This window comes from Vicia villosa, unplaced genomic scaffold (assembly GCF_029867415.1).
Source record: "Vicia villosa cultivar HV-30 ecotype Madison, WI unplaced genomic scaffold, Vvil1.0 ctg.000006F_1_1_1, whole genome shotgun sequence".
In the NCBI taxonomy this organism is placed as follows: Eukaryota; Viridiplantae; Streptophyta; class Magnoliopsida; order Fabales; family Fabaceae; genus Vicia; species Vicia villosa.
In genome coordinates, this window is record NW_026704936.1 from 712,239 (window position 1) to 730,724 (window position 18,486).

Genomic DNA, 18,486 nt, shown 5'->3' on the forward strand with positions numbered 1-18,486 from the left:
TTAAGTTTGCAATCCTTGTAGAGACAAATTTATATTTTATTACTTTGATAACGTAGCTGGTTCACTTGCTCGCAAATTGTTATCAGGCACCAATTATGATTATTGGAAATCTAAGATGGTTGCCTTTCTCAAATCCATATATAACAAAACTTGGAAGGATGTGATTAAAGGTTGGAAATTGTCGCGGCGCAAAAAAAAATCCAGCATAACGAATGCTCGAAATACAACAAAGTTGCCACCGAAGTTTATTTATTTCAAAAAGAAAGGGAAAATATTGATAAAACCCTTAGGGTCCGTTTGGGAGTTTGACTTTGAAGGGTTTTAGAGGGGAAGGCTTTGGAGGGTTGCGTCTATATTTTAAAATGATTGCGCTATTTTTAAACATTTAAAAAATAATATACTACATTAGCATATAAAATCATATTGTTTTTAAACTTTTTTAAAAAGTCAAACACATTTCATGATATACACGCAACCCTCCAAAGCATTCCCCTTTAAAATCCTCCAAAAACCAAACCCCAAACGGACCCTTGAAGAAAAATAAATGGTCGTTACAATTAGATTAGGGTTCGGGAGTCGGTTGCACGTAGAGAAAATGCTTCTCCCATCTCTGGTTTTGACACAACAGCCCCACGCGGTGATACCGTTATTGAAACACCCGACATCAACAGAAATGATCTTATACGCCTGGGGATAGCTGACAGTCGTGTCAGGTTCAATGGACTTTGTCTTTGGCAACATTGTTGAATTCCTCAACAAAGAGCACAACCTCGTTTGTGATCTCCATTGGATGGAAAGCTTTTCCTTGGAGCAGAATGAGGTTCCTTCAACACCATATTTTCCATAGCGTTGCACAAACAACTTGAACACTCTTCTAGTCCCTAGATTTAAAACAATTCAACAGTCGCACTTTGAGATCAATACGCTCAGAAATTTGAAGGCCCATAGGAGGGGCGAACCAAACAAGTTTAGTAATGTGATAGTAAAGAAACATATAACTTTCAGTTTTAGCACTAGAGTAACAATGGGGGCATGTTATATCAATTCTTGTTCCCCTCTTCTGCAGATTGGCTCTGATTGGCAGAATTCCTTTAATCAGTCTCCGCAAGAAATTCTTTGCATTATTTGGGAGTTGAACTTTCCAAATCTCCTTCCACAGTGTACTTCTGTTTTTGCCAGATGGCCTTGCTTCAAGTCTTTCTTTTTCCTTCCTAATACGATGATAAGCAAATTTGACATAATAGCTCACATTCTTTTCGTCATACCAAATCAATTTGTCTTCAGGAAGTCTGTAGGAAATAGAAATGCTAAGAATTTGATTTGCTTCGTAGTCATTGAAAGCTGAAAGAACCAAATCCTTTCTCCATTGTCTTTGATCCGGATCAATGACGCCATCAACTATAGCATCACTGAAGTTGCCAATGCGACTAACAACTTTATCAATTAGGCTCGAAGGGATCCAATTATCCTTCCAAATTATGACACTCTTGCCATTACCTACTTGCCACCTTCCAAATCCTAGATCATGTAGTTGGTGATTGCATTTCTTTATTGAATGATTTCAACTTTGCTATTTTTAGTTTCATAGGAAGGGATTGAAATTTGGAAGCCCATAACCTTTTTGGCCTAGCTTTGCGTTTTGGTTCTTGAACCTGGCTTGGAGACATGGTTTCCTTTGTTATAAAAAATATATATATACATATTCCTTCTTCAAAATTGCATTTTCATTTTTTCAATTTCATATTTATTAGTTTATGAAACTTTTATTTGCTGAGATTGAGTTGTTTTATGGTTTGTTCATGATTCTTGATTTGAATGCAAATCAAAAGCTTTTTTTGCCATGGAAACACTTCTTTTAATATATTATAACAAAGGGTGATGGTGATTGTTTTAACATCGCACAGGGTACAATCTAATTGTCTTTTTAAAAGGAAAAAGCAATTTATCAATTCCAAAACAAAACAAAACAAAAAAGCTTCTATTGTCACAAGTAGTTTGAACTTTGCAGAAAGGTAAACATTGTTTAAAATAAAACCCTTACCCACTCAATACTGTGAAAGTTGTTTCTGTAAACTATTGTGAAGAGTTTATTGCAATAAACAAAATATAATATCAGATAAGTCACAAGTTATATACATGGAATATTTTAAGAGATTCCTGCAATTACAGAATCTACAGTGTCTACACAGAAACCTGAACCATTTCATAAGTCAACAAATAACCAAATCAATAATGTTCCATAGAATTATTTTTGTTGGTTATTGTACATGATATGAGCATAAGCAGATCCTATGCAATTCAAATGAATAACAACACCAATTGAAAAAACCAAGTAAACCAAATTTGTAGAACTAATCACAGGAAGCATTTGAGTTCATTCATTCATTATAAACAGAAAAATTGTAATGTCACAAAAGCAAGAGATAAAAAAAATCATTCAACAACAACAACAAGAGCCCTTTCAAAATCTAAGGAATGTAATCGTTTTCTATCGTCGGCCTTGTTCGAGTCCCGATTGCCAATGGTGCTTTGGTTCCTCCAACAGATGTCATCTGCAAGGTCTCATTGCTATCAGCTCTCCATTCCATTTCCTGTATCTTCATCCCGTTTTTTATCTTTACCAATCGAACAACCAATAAACTCAATAGTATCAACAATACGCATCCACCAACCAACGATCCGATGATTATCCACATCTTAAACTTTTTCTTCCCGCGACCGTTATCAATATTGGCAGCAACAGCAGCAGGTGCAGGGGTCGGTGCGTTAGACTCAACAACAATCGAGAAATGCCCTTGCTGCATTGTTGAACAGATGTTATCGGATGGTAGAATATCGAATTGCACTGAACCGTGTAGATCAAAATACACACATTTAGGAAATGAACCATATGGTGCTGATTTCACATCATGGAACTTGATCAAAATCGGTTTATCAGAAGCTCTTATATCCAATTCAGGTAACTTTTCAGCACTCAAATCAACACCACTATATGATAACAGACCTAAGACAGGAGCTAGATACGTGTAACCGGGTAAAGGGTAGAATTTCTCAGACCAATTTCCTAAGTTATGGTAAACCAAAACAAGCCTCTCTACATAAGGCTGCTCAACAACCCCTGGTGGGATCTGAAACTCTTTGTAGGCTTCAACCCCTCTCATTCTTAAACTACCACTTCTAAGCCTCAATGCAGAAACATTAACCCCTATTAGGTTATAAGGCAATTGAGCATCATAAGGTACACCTGTTTTCGGCTTAGAAAACGCCTTAAAGGCGTAATCTTGAAGAACGGAATCGAGTGTTCTTGATGGAATATCATCATCAAATGGAATCTGAGCAAATGAAAATGACAGTGAAAGAAACAATGGCAATGTGAAAGAAACAATTGCAAGGAGAAATTTTGCAACCCTCATCAAGATAAGTTTTTCAAGTCAAAGTTGAAAAAAAATAAAAGACCCAATGAAAATCTAACACTAAGAGACACAATTAGAGAGGGTAAAATGCAAGAGTGAGTGAAAAAGAGAGAAACTTTATAGCTTACACAGCACAAAACGGCCATGAATGTTCAACATTGTGGTGTGGTGCCTCTGCGGATGAAAACAATGTTAGAACAAATTTTAACAGAAACTCACTTCAAGAGAGATAAAAATCAGATCTTTGAAGAGATTAGGAGCTTTGGTGAAATGGGTTTGTGAGAAAATCTTGAGATTTTTAACAAAGAACTAGTTTGGTGATTGAGATTCAAGGAAGAAGGAAAGGAAAAATTTTGGTTTTTTTCCCTGAATTTGGTTTGAAGAGAAATAATGGAAAGAGAAATTAGCAAATTGGGAAGAAAGGAAGCAGAGAATGGGGAGAAGATGTAGGGAGCGGCATTGCGATAAGAGATTGAGAGTGGAAGACACACTGTGGTATTAGTGCATGAACACACTATTTTACAGTATTTAATTTGTGTTCAACAAAAACCCTTAATTTTATATAGAAATATTCTCTAATTTTAGAATTTATTTGGCTTAATTTATAAAAGGAAAATACTATTTATAATATTTACATTCAACTTCTTCACTGGTTTGCTAATTGACTAATTGAGTGAAAAAATCATTATTTCAATTCGTTTAATTTAAAAACTTTCTTTTACTATTTTCTTTTTAAAAATTAGGTAGGATGTTACAGGTATTAATGTAAATTAATTTTACAGTTACTATATCTAATGAGAATTTACTACTTTGTCATGGTAATAATAAATCTCTTTCAATTTTGAATCGTTCAAATTCAATCTAAATTTTATTTTACCTTCTCAATAATTGAATAGTCAAAACATATATAAGTTGCGGAACTAGACTCATTTTTGACTCTATTGGGATCCAAAAAAGTTGAAAAGAATTGTAAATATGGGTCAAATCAAAGAGTACAAAACAAAGTACGATTACATTAATTAATATAGGTTGTATTAGTCAGTAATTGGATATGAGATTTAATGGTACTCGGAATCTAGTGAATGCCACAACCAACTATTTGTTCCATGTAGGGTTAGCCTAAATAGGGAAAAAATGAGTGACCATCCAAAGCCTTAACACTGTTGCAGGAGTACTTGATAAGATTCTTAATCAAGGAAATGTGTTAAATAAACATCACTTTATGTTGCCAATTGCAATACATGATCATTTATCAACCTTCTCAATACTTACAACAACCATACTATATGCTTAAGAAAAAGTAGATGTATACATAAGGATAAAAATAAAATGCCATCCTCTAAATAACTCCTGAAATAATGGGAAGCTGCTATATCTACAAAGGACACCAACAGCAAATCACACAAAGAAGAAGTTATTAATATCCACACTCAAGATCACAAAAACAGTATGAATTCAATAAGCAAATACTGGTACTCTATCACTGTCACTAATGTGTACTATTTGCTCACTTAGATCAACAAATACACATTACTAAGATGCACATGACGAAGTGAACTAGAGAAATAACAGTACTTTGATATACATAAACTTTATATTTTGGCTTGTGGCAAATATTGCTATACAGAAAATAGCTGGTTTGGGTTATATATGTTGGTATTATAAAAAGAAATTTTAAAAAACACTAATAAAGTTACACAATATAAGGTACAAAATTACATCAAGCTAATGTCACCCAAGATATATAAAACGAGCAACATGCAAATGACAAATCATGAAGGCATCAAAACCGCTACATCACCACTGTAATAGAAGAATTTCATGTCATTTTATATCCTTTCCAGCTATAGAAGAGATGCTTGTCCCTTCAGAACTCGTTGAATCCTTTACATTCTTTCCTGATATGGGACATGAAATGCTTCCTGTTAATTCTGAACCCATGCCAAGTTTGGCTTCTGAAGGCAATGATAGGGATGTTGCAGATGGAGTAATAGAATCTAGGGACTTGATAGGCACTTGGGGTAGGTTAAGAGGATTAACTTCAGAGACTTCCTCATTGCTCTCGTCTAAGTAGACAACATCTTGCATCGTAAGCTGATGATATTCAACAACCTCCCTCAGAAAGCGATTCTCACGGGCATAAACTGAGTTCTCATGGGCCAAGCGAGCTTTCTCAGCTAGAAGAGTTTCAAGTTGAAGTCGTACCTGTAAGGAAAAATTATATTATTAAAATACAGAATATTATGGTGAAATGAGCATAGTCCGAAAACATTTTTCACAAGCATGCAATGTGGTTAAAACCTAAGTAACCATATCAACTGACTCAAGACTGAAATATGAACCAGAGCTGGGAAAAACTCAAATTCTATCATTCTAAATTTGGATACGGTTCTTTTATACTCTTTTTGAGTGTCTTCGAAGGGGAAGTAAGGAGTGGTAAAAGCGTTTTCTTTAATAATAATTAGAGTTGAGAAAAAAGAAAGTACAAACAAGTGAAGGATAACAAAGGAAGGGAATCCAAATACATCAAGTCTTTTGGATACTTACGCCATACTAATTTCTGTTTACCTTATGTAATTATCTAGAAAACATGCTAATGGAATTTTAGTTTTAAGGGGACATCTGAGAGAGCTTATTCGGGCTTATTTTATGACAAACACTTGTTTAAAATGTTTTAAAGACATAAAAATAGTTTATGATCTAATTTTCTTGGCTCGGCAGAACGGTTAATAGAAATATCTTGTACAGAACTTATACATATGTAAAACTAAAGAATATGTGTAAAAATATATCGAACTTTAGGGAATCATGACATACCATGTTCCCGTTGGCCCCATCTTTTCATAGTAACTTTTTGCTTTTATACAAAATAAGTACTCCAAAATTCATGTCTAGAAATAGTTTTACCAGCTCATGTCCAACATCAGTTCTCTTGGACTTCGCATTATGTATTGGGAACCCGAAATTCACTGTATTTAATTGATTCAAGAAGAAAGAAAACCGTAGAAAGGGAAACAATCCCAGTCTACCCCAAAGACAAGTTCCTCGAAGAAAAAGGGAACTCCCTATGCCTACTATGATAGTTCACTCAATAATCTTGCATCACCGTCACAATTCACACAGCTCATCATTTACACTACTAAGGCATTACAAACTGGCCAACTAAGGAGCCTACCCCACTCTTTATATACCATATATCCTTACCGGTTAACACACTCTTTACTACATTTTCTCTGGGTTGCGCACTTGGGTCTCTATACTACCCACCCCTTTAAATACAGCTTCGTCCTCGAGGCTAAAATTTGTATCCACCACCAAAATTTGCCTCTATCGAATACAAAATTGAGCAACCCGTGAAATTGAGATTCATTCTCCAGTTGGCTTCATTAACAAAAACTGCCATAGGAAAGTTGAATTTTTTCATTTCTTGTTTCCATATCTATAAAGATGAATGCCAAGAAACCACTCATGTCAAAAGAAGGTTCAAAGTTTCCTTTACTCCCATACCCCTATTTCATTGGATTCCACAAAACAAGACTGTATGCTTTTGCACCAATTTGAATACAATCCCCGGGCGTCCGAGAAACATGCACATATTTCATATCCATCTCAAACAAATTAGTTTCTCAAAAAGCATCCCTGTTAACACAAGATCTCACAACATAGACATGCAACTCTTACTCATTTCGCAAAATTGGTTTTGTAGAGACAAAAAACTTAAGACACAAAAACACCAGAACCAATAGATTTACTTCATGCAACACTGCAACACAGTATATTGATTGTGTTAAAGAGAAGAATTCTTGGCAACAGTGGGTCCTAAATGTATCTCTTCTAATTCATCAATCCTCAACTTTTAGATTTTAAATTTACTTCACAAAAATAGGATGACAAGTATTTCACAGCTGCCTTTGGTCTGTGCAGCAAGCAAAGAGCCCCGCTTAATAAATATGACTCAGAAAAATGTAAATTTTTTAACATTGCCTTCTAAGATAGTCAATTCAAGCTTCAAATTTGCTAGAAGAGAAATAACAGATTGTTTAACCAAATCTTCTGATTTTGTTGTGTTTTCTGGGCATAAAAACAGGGGCAGTGCCCCAATATCCTATCTTGTATTTGCTTATCTCATTTGAGCTTGTCCACTTGAGATGGGTTCATTAAGGCCAAAAAAGGAGGTTGCAGATATTTTAAAAGAGAAGCTGCAAGTACTCTTTCAAGTGCCCGAGCTAGATCTTGGCCCATTATATCTAGATCTTAAGACTGATCAGCAGAGTTTCCCTTTTAATTTTCCTTCATTCATCATTTTAATTAACTACTGGCACATTGACTCAAAAAACATTATTCTTTTGCACAATACCCATTTTGTTTGTTCAATGTGTGAATTTTGTGTGCCTAAATCAGACTACACTCACCTCAATTTATAATAGCATATAGAATAAATACAATATATACTATATGAAATTGATATTAATTGCTAACTCTAATCCCTAATAATAAATATTAGGATTTGATTCTAACACCCCCTTCAAGCTAAAGCTTACTAAGTTTTAGCTTGTCACAAAAGAAAGGTGTACTCCGAAAACAAGATGGAAAGGCAACTCAGATGCGGGTGAAGTTGGAAACATTTTCTATAAAGATAGTCTAGCCCAATAAATGGGATGATCATCATCCTGAGAAATTGTGGCAAGATATCAAACAAAGGAAGGTGTGCCCTTCTCAGAAGTGCATTTGGAAGGTTCAGACAATAGTATCAGAACTTAAATAAACTTTCACAAATTGCATCCAAAAGAAACTATAAAGATATTGGCCATATGATTCACTTGAACAACCAACTTAAGTGTGGAACGAGTCAAAAGTTTTTTGAAACCGATGTCGGTAACTCAACCTTGGCAATGGTCCAGCGACGGGACTACCAAAAGTAAAACAAATTTAGTGGGACATGTCATCGTCATCTATGATTGGTTCGAGCAACTCCAACTTGACTTTGGTGAGGCAAAGGGGCTACCGAAGACTAATGACTTGCCGGTGACTCAATCTTGGCAATAGTCGTGATAGGACGACCAAAAGTAAAACAAATTCAGTGGGACATGTCATCTATGACGGGTGCCAATAACTCAACTTTGACTTTGGTGAGGCGAAGGGACTACCAAAGATTAATGACTTGCCGCGCCGGTGCCGATGATTCAACCTTGAAAATGGCCGGACAATGGGACTGCAGAAAGTAAAATAACTTAAGTGGGACATGGCATGTATGACTGATGCCAATGACTCAACCTTGACTTTGGTGACGTGAAGGAACTACAGAAGACTAATGATTGTGTTGATACCAATGATTAGAGAGTCTACTATTAGAGATCAAATTGATATAAGTTATTGATATCATGATTTGTTCTTGACTTAGGATTGAGTCTGTATTTCTATAAATAGGAATTTGTATTGAATCTTTTGTAACAAGTCAATAGCTATTATCAATAATATTTTTCTCTCATCTTTTACACATAATCATAAATTCAACATGGTATCTAGAGCTTGATTGGGCGTGGCACTAATCTGCTGTGGAGTTTCCAAAAGGTAGGGAATATAACAAATATTCTTTTTCTCTGTGCAAGATTCGAAATCTGCCACTGCTGCTGTTGCAATCACCATCTACAGCGGCGTTCCCAGTGACTGATAACCACTATCAACCTCACCTCTTCCAGAACACCCCATCTCTCAAAACTCGTCGTCAAACGCTGCTTCATGCTTGCTTCTTCTCCGCCATGTGGGTCTCACTCGTTGCCATCTCACCCGGGCATGAAGGTGCGTCCAGTCGAGCCTCCGGTCTCCGTCTTGCTCGTTCAAACATGGTTTTTCCTTCTCTCTCCTTGAATCCATCTCGATTGGAACATCGTAGCTGCTGCATAGATTCTGTTATCCCACAATAACACAACTGGCAAGGACCCATTGGTTGACAGAGATAAATTGCAGTCCAGCAGCCTTAGCATTAGAAACTCAGCCAGCAAGTGGCTTAAGTTTTGATGACCCTATGGCCTACTCTAAAAAATTATGTACGTGTTTCCTATTAAAATCATTTTCCAGCAAACCACTATCAGTTTGGGCCTGGCCCATTAGGTTTAGAGCGACACTCCACTAGTAAATTGCTCAATTGGCCCCTTGATATCCCTTTCTCATCAAAGTAAAATCTACAATTGAATCAAGCGCTAGAGCCACTGTGCTGAATATCCATTTTGCCCTTAATTTCTCTAGATCCATCTCTCTCTTAATTTCACTAACAAATACAAAAATACCATATTTCCATTTTTTCTTGTTTTCAAAACTTTGTATAGAAAACAATTTACTACAGTTGTTTTCACTGTTTTCTACAAAACTTTGAAAACCATAGTTGTCAATCCTGGATACAGAGCAGTTGCATTGAGCAGGGCGGCCGCAATTTGATATATGTAGGAACTATTATAAAATTAAAATTAATAAAACACAGCTGCTGAAAAATGAAATAAATTACTCAAAATTCATGAAGTATTCATAATTAGAAGTAAAAGCCACAAGTCTTAAGCAAAACAAACTTATAAATACAAAACTCAAAGGAGGAGAAAAGAGTAGAAAATGAAAAAGATTATACGGAAAAAAAACAGTAACAGAAAAGAGAAGAGAAGACATGAAACAAAACATAAAGACTGAAGAATCAACAGTAAGAACTAGAAGCTAATTATCAACAAAATGAAAAAGACAAAAACAGAGGAAGGAAGAATAGAAGCAGAGAAGTAAAGAAAGACAAAAACACTAAGAATCGAAATAAAAAGAAGAAAAGAGAGAACTTGACCTGCGAGCAGAGATAAGAATGAATCGTGCAGTCACAGAGAAAGAATGGTGGGTCACAAACATATACAGAAGAGAGGAATGAGTCGTAGTATCATACGCAGTTGCATGGTAGAAGAAGAAAGGATTTAGAATTTTTGGGTCAAAATTCCCAAAACAACCCTGCAAAGGGTCTAAACTTAAGGGTACAGTAATCTTTTGGCCAATCATAGTTGTAGCGGCCGCACCGCTCCAACCACGGAACTGGGCGCTTTTTGGTACCACTATCGGACTCGGGTTTCTAACACTATGTGTTTCATGTAATTGTAGTCATGGGATGTGTTTGCAAAGGTAGGAGTTGTCTATATCATAGGGAGATATGAAGTATGTGAAATGAACAATAGATGACATGATAAACGTTAAATATCTATCTCACTGAAAGACAAGGGTCGTAATGAAACTAAAAGAAGGAAGTCAGCAAACAAAAAAGATGTATACCAAATCATCGTCGTCTTGGCTATCTCCCCTTTCACGATTTATACGGAGGATTTTATTTTCTTCCTCTAGTTGAGCACATCGATCTTTTGCAAATGCCAGATCAGCTTTGACAGTCTTCAACTCCCGAAGAAGCAGTTTTGCTTTGGCAGCCATTGCCATTGCAACCTGCACAAACCCAGATAGTAAATAATGCTTCAAAGACATTCATATCTTCTGACAAATGAACAAACCTACTCAAAATAAACATTTCCTTTGGGAAGGATATATAAAACCAAGAATACTAATGACAATCCTTTACCTTAAAAAAACCATTAAAAGGAAAAGAAAATAAATTAACATAATTATCTGTTATTGGAAGAATAAAAAACATAGTATATAAGAGCAGTAAAGGCCAGAGTAAGAATGAGTTGAGACAGAGTTGAAAACTAACACCAAAATACTAGTATAGCATTACTCTTGCTTCAGACTTCATGTCCATAAAATGGACCTAGGAAAATCATGGCCCTGAGTAAGCTTTAGCCCCCAAAAATATTTACAGATGATAATAGGTTCACATCTTAATTTTATGACAGACAAAATTAGTGATTAGAAGGTGAAAAGATGGTTGAATTTAATAGATATATTCAACGGGACCAGAAGACAGAACCATCATTTGGCAATGTGATATAACCTATGTCAAACTAGCGTATATTTCGGTTTAGATGAAGGAAAAAATTAGCTTTTAGCATCAGAAAATTACAGTAGTAAATAAATGTACTGGACAACTATAAAGCACTGCTGCTTATCTTTGTCATATGTCAGGCATGGTCACTCAAACAACACTCCAACATTATTTGCAATTTTAAGAATTAAAAGGATGAAAAATTAATAACGGTGTAAGTTATAACTAACACTTATTTAAACATGTAGCAAAAATGTCTATATTTCCATATTGATTAGCATGCACAAACACGCAGTCTTAATATTTTGAGGTAAATGTGCTTTTTACTTTGAGGTGTAATAGTCACTGTATCATGTCAATTTGTATCGTGTACTATCCACGTGTTTGTTTCATAGCATAGATGAATCATTCATATATTGAGTCTTCAATAGACAACCGCTCAAAGTTTTCTAACTTTAATCCTATCGCAATTCTTGGATTGGCTGAATCTGATAGCCCGTGATATTTAAAACACAACCAACACAAAAAATGCAGTATATTTTAGCAAAAACACATGAAAATGTGACAGATAAATTTTAAAAAACAAACATAAACCAAGAATGTTTAACATTTGTTGCTACAGTACTTAACCCCATATGTACGGTTACCACATAATAAAGTAATACACAGTTGCCACCTTACGTCGCGAGATGCCTTCAGCTGAAGTTCTTGGTCTGCATGCTTTGGCGACTTCTGGGTCCGCATCTGGGGTTCTTGCAACGTAGTAGAATGGTTTGTTCCCTGATTTTGTACTGAAATGTTTCCAGGCTTTTTCCTGATATGTTTACGGGTTTCCTGAATGATATCTGAAGTCCGATTCTCAACAATTGTAAAACCTTCCTGCGAATACGAATTGCAAGGGCATAATAAGATTACAAAGCATATCTATGGAAGAGGGTAGGAGAATATGTAGTTACACTTGAAATTCAAAAGCATAGGATAAACAACATACTATAAAACATTCCCATAATCCCATCCCTGTCAATTACATAAGCCTATATCCAAAAGGCAAATGTTTAAGTAAAATACCGAGGTAGAAATAAGATAAACATCCCATCCGGCCACAAATATAGAGAATGAAAATATAGATCTAAACATTAGCAACAATATACTATATCAAATCTCACCTCGAAAGATTTACCAATGGTGCCACCAATTTGAGTAAGCGAGGATGTGATCGCACCTAATCCCCTAATAATTGTTGGACTGTCTCTTTTGAGATTTTCTTCCTCTAAGTGATTCAAATTTTGGCCCTGCACAGAGAATGACACTAGCATACAATTTTACGGTTCAAAAATAATGAATAAGCAATTAATTACTAGTCATATGAAAGAGTATGAAAATTAAGTGCATGGTTGTATATGGCCCCCCGTTTTGTGTACTTTGCAGTAAGAGTTGGATCTACGGATCAATGAAATCATATCAAACTACTCAATTTCTTTCCCAGGGATAACATACAATTTACAAAGCGGCATCCTAGATTTTGAGAGAGAGATATATAAACTCACCTTGCCCCTAGATGTTACATCTGAAAATTGTGACCTTGGTGACCCAGGTATTTCAGATTCCCGTGTTAAACCATCATCCTCAAGAATTGATTTTGCTTTTCTAGCAAGAACACCCCAAAATCCATTCTTTGACTCATCCAATCTCTTCATAGATGTATATTCATAAGCTCTTGAATCCTATATTTACAAACACCATGGTAAGTTTAGCAACACTAGCCTAAATTTTGAAACTGAATGATACATTTGGCAGAGACTAATAAAGATTGAGAAAAGCAAAAAAGAAAAGTAAGCATATGTTAGACATGCTGTTTCCAATCTTCACTGCATGCATATGAAATCAGCATTCACTCCATGTTACATGTGCATAATAATTTGTAACAAATAGATCTTGCAGATATCTCATCTAATTATGCATTACAACAAATTTAGAACTAGAATTGTATGCACATCAACAATTAATGGAAGCAGCTTCCACATCTGGGTTATGGGTAATATCAACCAAAGAATCAATCTAACAAGAAAAATAAACAAAAAAATTGAAGTAAGGAATCCTCAGAGAAATAGTCACACACACACACACACACACTGATCATAAATGCTAGACATTTCTGATTTGAGGTCTTCTAAGGAAATGGAGATGATAGAGTTTATGAGCTAGTTTCAATAAACCTTTCAATATAAGCATTTATTATAGAGAAAGAGAAAGTTGGTACCTAATATCTCATAAGTTGAAATCAACTTCTACACCTTAACTTCTACAAAAACTCCCTTTACACCCTATCTAATACAAAAACTCCCTCGCCTAACTTCTTCACTTCAATAAGAAATTTCTTGTAAGTTCGTAAAACTTCTCTTGAGATAGAGATACCTATGATGGAAGCCCGGACTCTGACACGGACACCGAGACACGACACACACACACACTTCGGCATCAATAATGTCAAAAACATAAAACACCGACTTTGTTACATATATGATAGTATTTGAACCTCATTTATCCATCTATTGTTGAAAGAGATATAAATATTCGAATCAATAACATCTTCAATTTTTCGTTGATAACATACATTGCTTCAATACATGTTTATGCCTTTTAGATGTGTGAGATTTGTCCAAAAAATGTATAGGGTGTGTTGAAGCAAAGAAAAAAAAACAAATTCTTTTTGAAACACTTGTCTGAATTGTCCGACACGTGTTGAATGAATGTCATACAAGTGTCACACAATGGTTTAAAGAGTGATGAAGCTTGACATGAGTCATACAAGTGTCAGACACCAACTGTATGTACCAACTGTAAGTCTACTCATAGAGGTGTCTATGCTTCATAGTGAGATACTCCCATAAACTAGAAGCTAATCTAAACAGGAGCTATAAACACCAGGTTTTCACCAATTTCCTTAAAGTTGATGTAATTTTGAATTGGCCATACACACCATTGCTACACTGAAGTATTTCTATCCATTTCTGTTCTTCCCTTTTTAACTTCAGCTTTTAGAAGAATTTTGATCTATATCTAATTTTCTTCTATCTTTAAAAAACATTATACTATATACATAAATCAACAACAACAATACTTGAAAAATCATATACTAGAAAAAATAATCATCAGCAATACAGTCTAATTTGCACTACTATAGTTAAACCTATTTAACAAAAACAGCAAAAATCAAAGGGAGTGAGAGTGAGAGAGAGACCTTTGCGGAGGGAGGAACAGTTGGAGTAGGTTGAGAACGAGGAGAGGAGAGATTGGAGTGACCATAAAGAGACGAGAGCGAAGAATCACGCCGCGCCGAAGAAGCTCTGATAGCTTTAGCAGCAAGGGAAGACGAAGAAGTGTCAACGCCGTCATAGTTGGAGTTGGAGGAAGAAGGTGTAACAGGATTAGGGTTTCGAATTGGTTCGGTTTCGAAAATCAAAGGAGAGGACTTGGAAGTTCCGTATTGTTTTCTTCTATACGCCATCGATTCAACGACCTCTCGATTTTCTGGATCCAATTGAATCTCTGCACGAAATGGTTCGTACTAGAAACAAAAATGAAACTGGCACTGTGAGGAACTGCCACTTCCAGAATCTTCGTCGGTGGTGGTAATTGGATTCCGATGCGATCATGAACCGCTGGAAATTAATATTCAATGGGAAGTAGTACAAGTTTGATGCGGCTGGGTTTATTACATCGACTTAAATTTAAAATTAAATAATTTATTTTCTAACATGATGAGAAATACTACTGCCTTTTTTTTCTTTTTCCTTTATTATCTCTTTGTCACTCTTTCTTTTAACTTTTTCTTCTCCATCTTCATTTCAATATTTTGTGTTTTTCTATCTCTTTCTTCTATTTATCTCTTTCTTTTATTTTATTTATATTGGAAAAAAAATAAAGCATAAAATTATCTAGAAAATAAAGTTTCACTAGTATTGACTATCAGAAGAAGAGTGATGATTCTAATATGAAGTTCCGTAAAAGATCGATAGTCTGCACAAACATTCACCTCCCTAAAAGTATGAAATATTTGAACTTGTCATTTTTTAGAAGAAAAATCTTTAACATTGTGAAGAATCACGTCACAATGATGTCAAGCATTAACAGACTTTGAGATAAGTTTGATAGCAGATTGGAGTCTGAATAACAGATCAGGTTTTTGATGCCAAGTTCTCAGTATTCAAAATCATATTGCTACCTTTGTGTGCATTCCACGTGACCGCTCTTGTTGGATGAGACATATTATGCTTGAGAAAATATTTAGTTAATAGATTAGTATACTTCATTGTGATGAGTTTCAAAGTATAAGAATATATCATTTTATTCGCAAGACATAGTTTGTTCCTAGCGTGCCACTATAATTGAATTGATTACAATCTGCACAAACAACTGTTGTGACTAACCACTACTAAGACTACCATCTTAGTCTTCCCAAAGCTTCTGACATAGCCGGACCTTTGAGGAACACAATACCTTCCTAAAGCTTCTGACCAAGTGGTCCTTTTAGAAGAATTGTTAAGAACCTTCCTAAAGCTTCTGACCAACTAATCCTTTAGAAAGAACAAACAACTGTTTTATTTTACAAGGTTTGTTTACAATATAATGCTTCTACACAAGTATGTGTAAACTTAATTAATTACATCATAAGATCCTAATACACACTAAGAATATTACATTATGTTTCAATGCATGGTTTTCTTTTCTTCAAGTAGCTTCTTCACAGACAACAGCCCAAAGCTCTTGAATTTCTTACGATTTCTTCTACATAAGCTTCTGAAAGCTTGTTGATCTTGATGTAGCAAAGAGAAGAACTTTCTTATCTTGATTCAACTTAGAGTATTTTGGACAACAGCCCTTACTCTATTTAATTCAATGATCACTTCAGAGCACAACATTTATGTTGTGAATTTGTAATTGAAGCTTCCATGATCATCTTCATTATCAACTAGTAGAAGACCCGTGCGGCCGCACGGGTAAGTCAAATCTTAAGGTAAATAATGTATTACAAATAAAAAAATTGAATGAGGAATGTTAATTTTAGATTAACAAAATATAATATAGATGAAATGAATCTACATATAGTAGCTATGTAAAAAAAAAAAAAACATGGAAATGTAATGGTAATACATGTAAAAAAAATGATAAATTTAATATGTCTAATAACTATAAATATTTACAAATATGACTAATAACTCTAAATATTTACAAATATTACTGATAATCATAAACATTTATAATATTTTGTTGTTAAATAAAAAAAGGTATTGTGGTGATAGTGTCGTGTGAAAATAGTGACTTTATCCTAATTATATATATTTATAATATTTTGTTGATTAAAATAAAAAAAGGTATTGTGGTGATAGTGTCCCGTGAAAACTTCTTAGATGAATAGTTTTCAATTTTAATTGCTATATAATTTATTTAAATGCAATTATAAAATATGAAATAATAAATTTTATTGTATAATACAATTTAGACTATAAATTGTTCCAAACATTTCATATTTTATTCAAATAATACGAGGAATTGAAAAACTTGAATTTATAGAACTCAATTTAATGTCATAGGTATATATTAGATATATATTAAGTTTATCTTCCATCTTTGAATCATTGTCATGCCTTTTGAAACAGTCAGCCCAAGGATCCCTTGATCCAACACCACCAGATTAGTAGAATCCACCAGATTAGTAGTCATGCATGGTGTCTAAAGTTATCATCAACTCCAACTCCATCTCAGATTAGTTTTCTTTACAATGTAATTTATGCCTTTCTTTGGTATTGAGTAGGATAACAAATTATAAAGGGACTGAATATATTCTAAACAAATTTGAGATGGAATTCATGTAATTTATGTCTTTCTTTTCCATTTTTAATTTTTTAATATTTAGATCAATAGTTTCATTTTTGCCGTTTTATATAATTTTAATAATAAAAAATTTATCAAAATTTTATTACCTTTTACTCACTACAATGATCAAAATTAAGTATAATTAGATAACAAAATATGAAGGAAATATTTAAAAAAATATTAGATGATTAATAGAACACCTAAAATCAAGCCATGAGACAATATCATCATGTACATCATCTATTCTATCATTAGGTTCTCCTTCCAAAATGCGGTGGTAACCATTTTCACATAGCTTTAAAGTTTTATCCTTGCTAGATGCATTTTCATAAAGAAATTGGCTCACTAATGGATATGTCACCTTGTCTGCAACTCCATGAAGAATAAATAATGGTGCTGATGTAACACTCTTCTAACCCTGCGAAATAATAATATAATTTCAGAGTAAAACATATAAAAAGGATGATACAACTCGCCAAAAATCACTTTAAAAATGCATGTCATGCTTATCACGAGGAACTCAATAAATAACATTTACTGAAACATGTTAACACAGCGGAAATAGGTTCATAAGTTGAATAATATTAAACCATCAGTTATCATCTCCAAAAGGTCACCACCTCAAAACTTAACAAAATTATTCAACAAAATAAAATAAGAGTTATCAAACAACTCTAAAGCAAACGAGCGTTCCCCCAGTGTTACAAGACCAGAGCATGACACTCGACACAACTGACACTAAACGGATTACTCTACGAGCTATCCTCACCCAAGCATAAAAGCCGATACTCCTCAATCTGAAAAATGTCAATATTAAGGGTGAGACATATTCACAATTAACAAATGTTATGAGTTCATAAACAACAAAATACCATAGATACGTTATTCACCATATCATACATATTCTAGATTGAGAATTATTCACACCACAATTCATAGGATACAACCAAACACAATTCACCACACCACATTATAACATTGGACATCTTCCATTCATGTTATAATAATGCATAAATAATAATAAAATGCAACTACATGCATGTGATACCAATTCATGGGATTAACCCATCTCACCGATCCAAACACCACCAGGATACGGCTACCGCCAACTCACTAATTCCACACAATGGGAATTAGCTACCACTGATTCAAACACCACCAGGATACAGCTCCCAAATGATTATGAATGCATGCACCACCTATAACATTCTAATCATCAACACCGATTAAAAATGAACATCA

The 18,486-nt window shown here is 34.5% G+C and overlaps 3 protein-coding genes across 3 annotated transcripts; all 3 read right to left on the reverse strand.

The window, feature by feature from the left end:
* Positions 1-874: 874 nt before the first annotated feature.
* Positions 875-1,667, reverse strand: LOC131621495 (uncharacterized). The gene is made up of 2 exons (XM_058892546.1): positions 1,618-1,667; positions 875-1,508 (listed from the first exon to the last, which is right to left on the reverse strand). The coding sequence occupies exons 1-2, from the start codon at positions 1,665-1,667 to the stop codon at positions 875-877; spliced, it is 684 nt and encodes a 227-aa protein (XP_058748529.1).
* Positions 1,668-2,352: 685 nt separating this feature from the next.
* LOC131621481 (uncharacterized) lies at positions 2,353-3,947 on the reverse strand. Its single transcript, XM_058892532.1, has one exon. The coding sequence runs from the start codon at positions 3,411-3,413 to the stop codon at positions 2,469-2,471; it is 945 nt and encodes a 314-aa protein (XP_058748515.1). The 5' UTR covers positions 3,414-3,947; the 3' UTR covers positions 2,353-2,468.
* A 993-nt stretch (positions 3,948-4,940) lies between these two features.
* Positions 4,941-15,128, reverse strand: LOC131621488 (uncharacterized). The gene is made up of 6 exons (XM_058892540.1): positions 14,609-15,128; positions 12,915-13,091; positions 12,534-12,659; positions 12,049-12,246; positions 10,707-10,871; positions 4,941-5,618 (listed from the first exon to the last, which is right to left on the reverse strand). The coding sequence occupies exons 1-6, from the start codon at positions 14,873-14,875 to the stop codon at positions 5,238-5,240; spliced, it is 1,314 nt and encodes a 437-aa protein (XP_058748523.1). The 5' UTR covers positions 14,876-15,128; the 3' UTR covers positions 4,941-5,237.
* Between the last annotated feature and the right edge of the window lie 3,358 nt (positions 15,129-18,486).

Bases quoted from the DNA above. Each gene is read 5' to 3' on its own strand.
- LOC131621495 (XM_058892546.1), bottom strand. From the start codon at position 1,667: ATGTCTCCAAGCCAGGTTCAAGAACCAAAACGCAAAGCTAGGCCAAAA. The intron at 1,509-1,617 runs GTTATGGGCTTC...AGGATTTGGAAG, and splicing joins CGCAAAGCTAGGCCAAAAAG to GTGGCAAGTAGGTAATGGCA.
- LOC131621481 (XM_058892532.1), bottom strand. From the start codon at position 3,413: ATGAGGGTTGCAAAATTTCTCCTTGCAATTGTTTCTTTCACATTGCCA.
- LOC131621488 (XM_058892540.1), bottom strand. From the start codon at position 14,875: ATGGCGTATAGAAGAAAACAATACGGAACTTCCAAGTCCTCTCCTTTG. The intron at 12,247-12,533 runs GTGAGATTTGAT...TCGTATTCGCAG, and splicing joins CCATTGGTAAATCTTTCGAG to GAAGGTTTTACAATTGTTGA. The intron at 10,872-12,048 runs GTAAGGTGGCAA...GGGTTTGTGCAG, and splicing joins AGCTGAAGGCATCTCGCGAC to GTTGCAATGGCAATGGCTGC.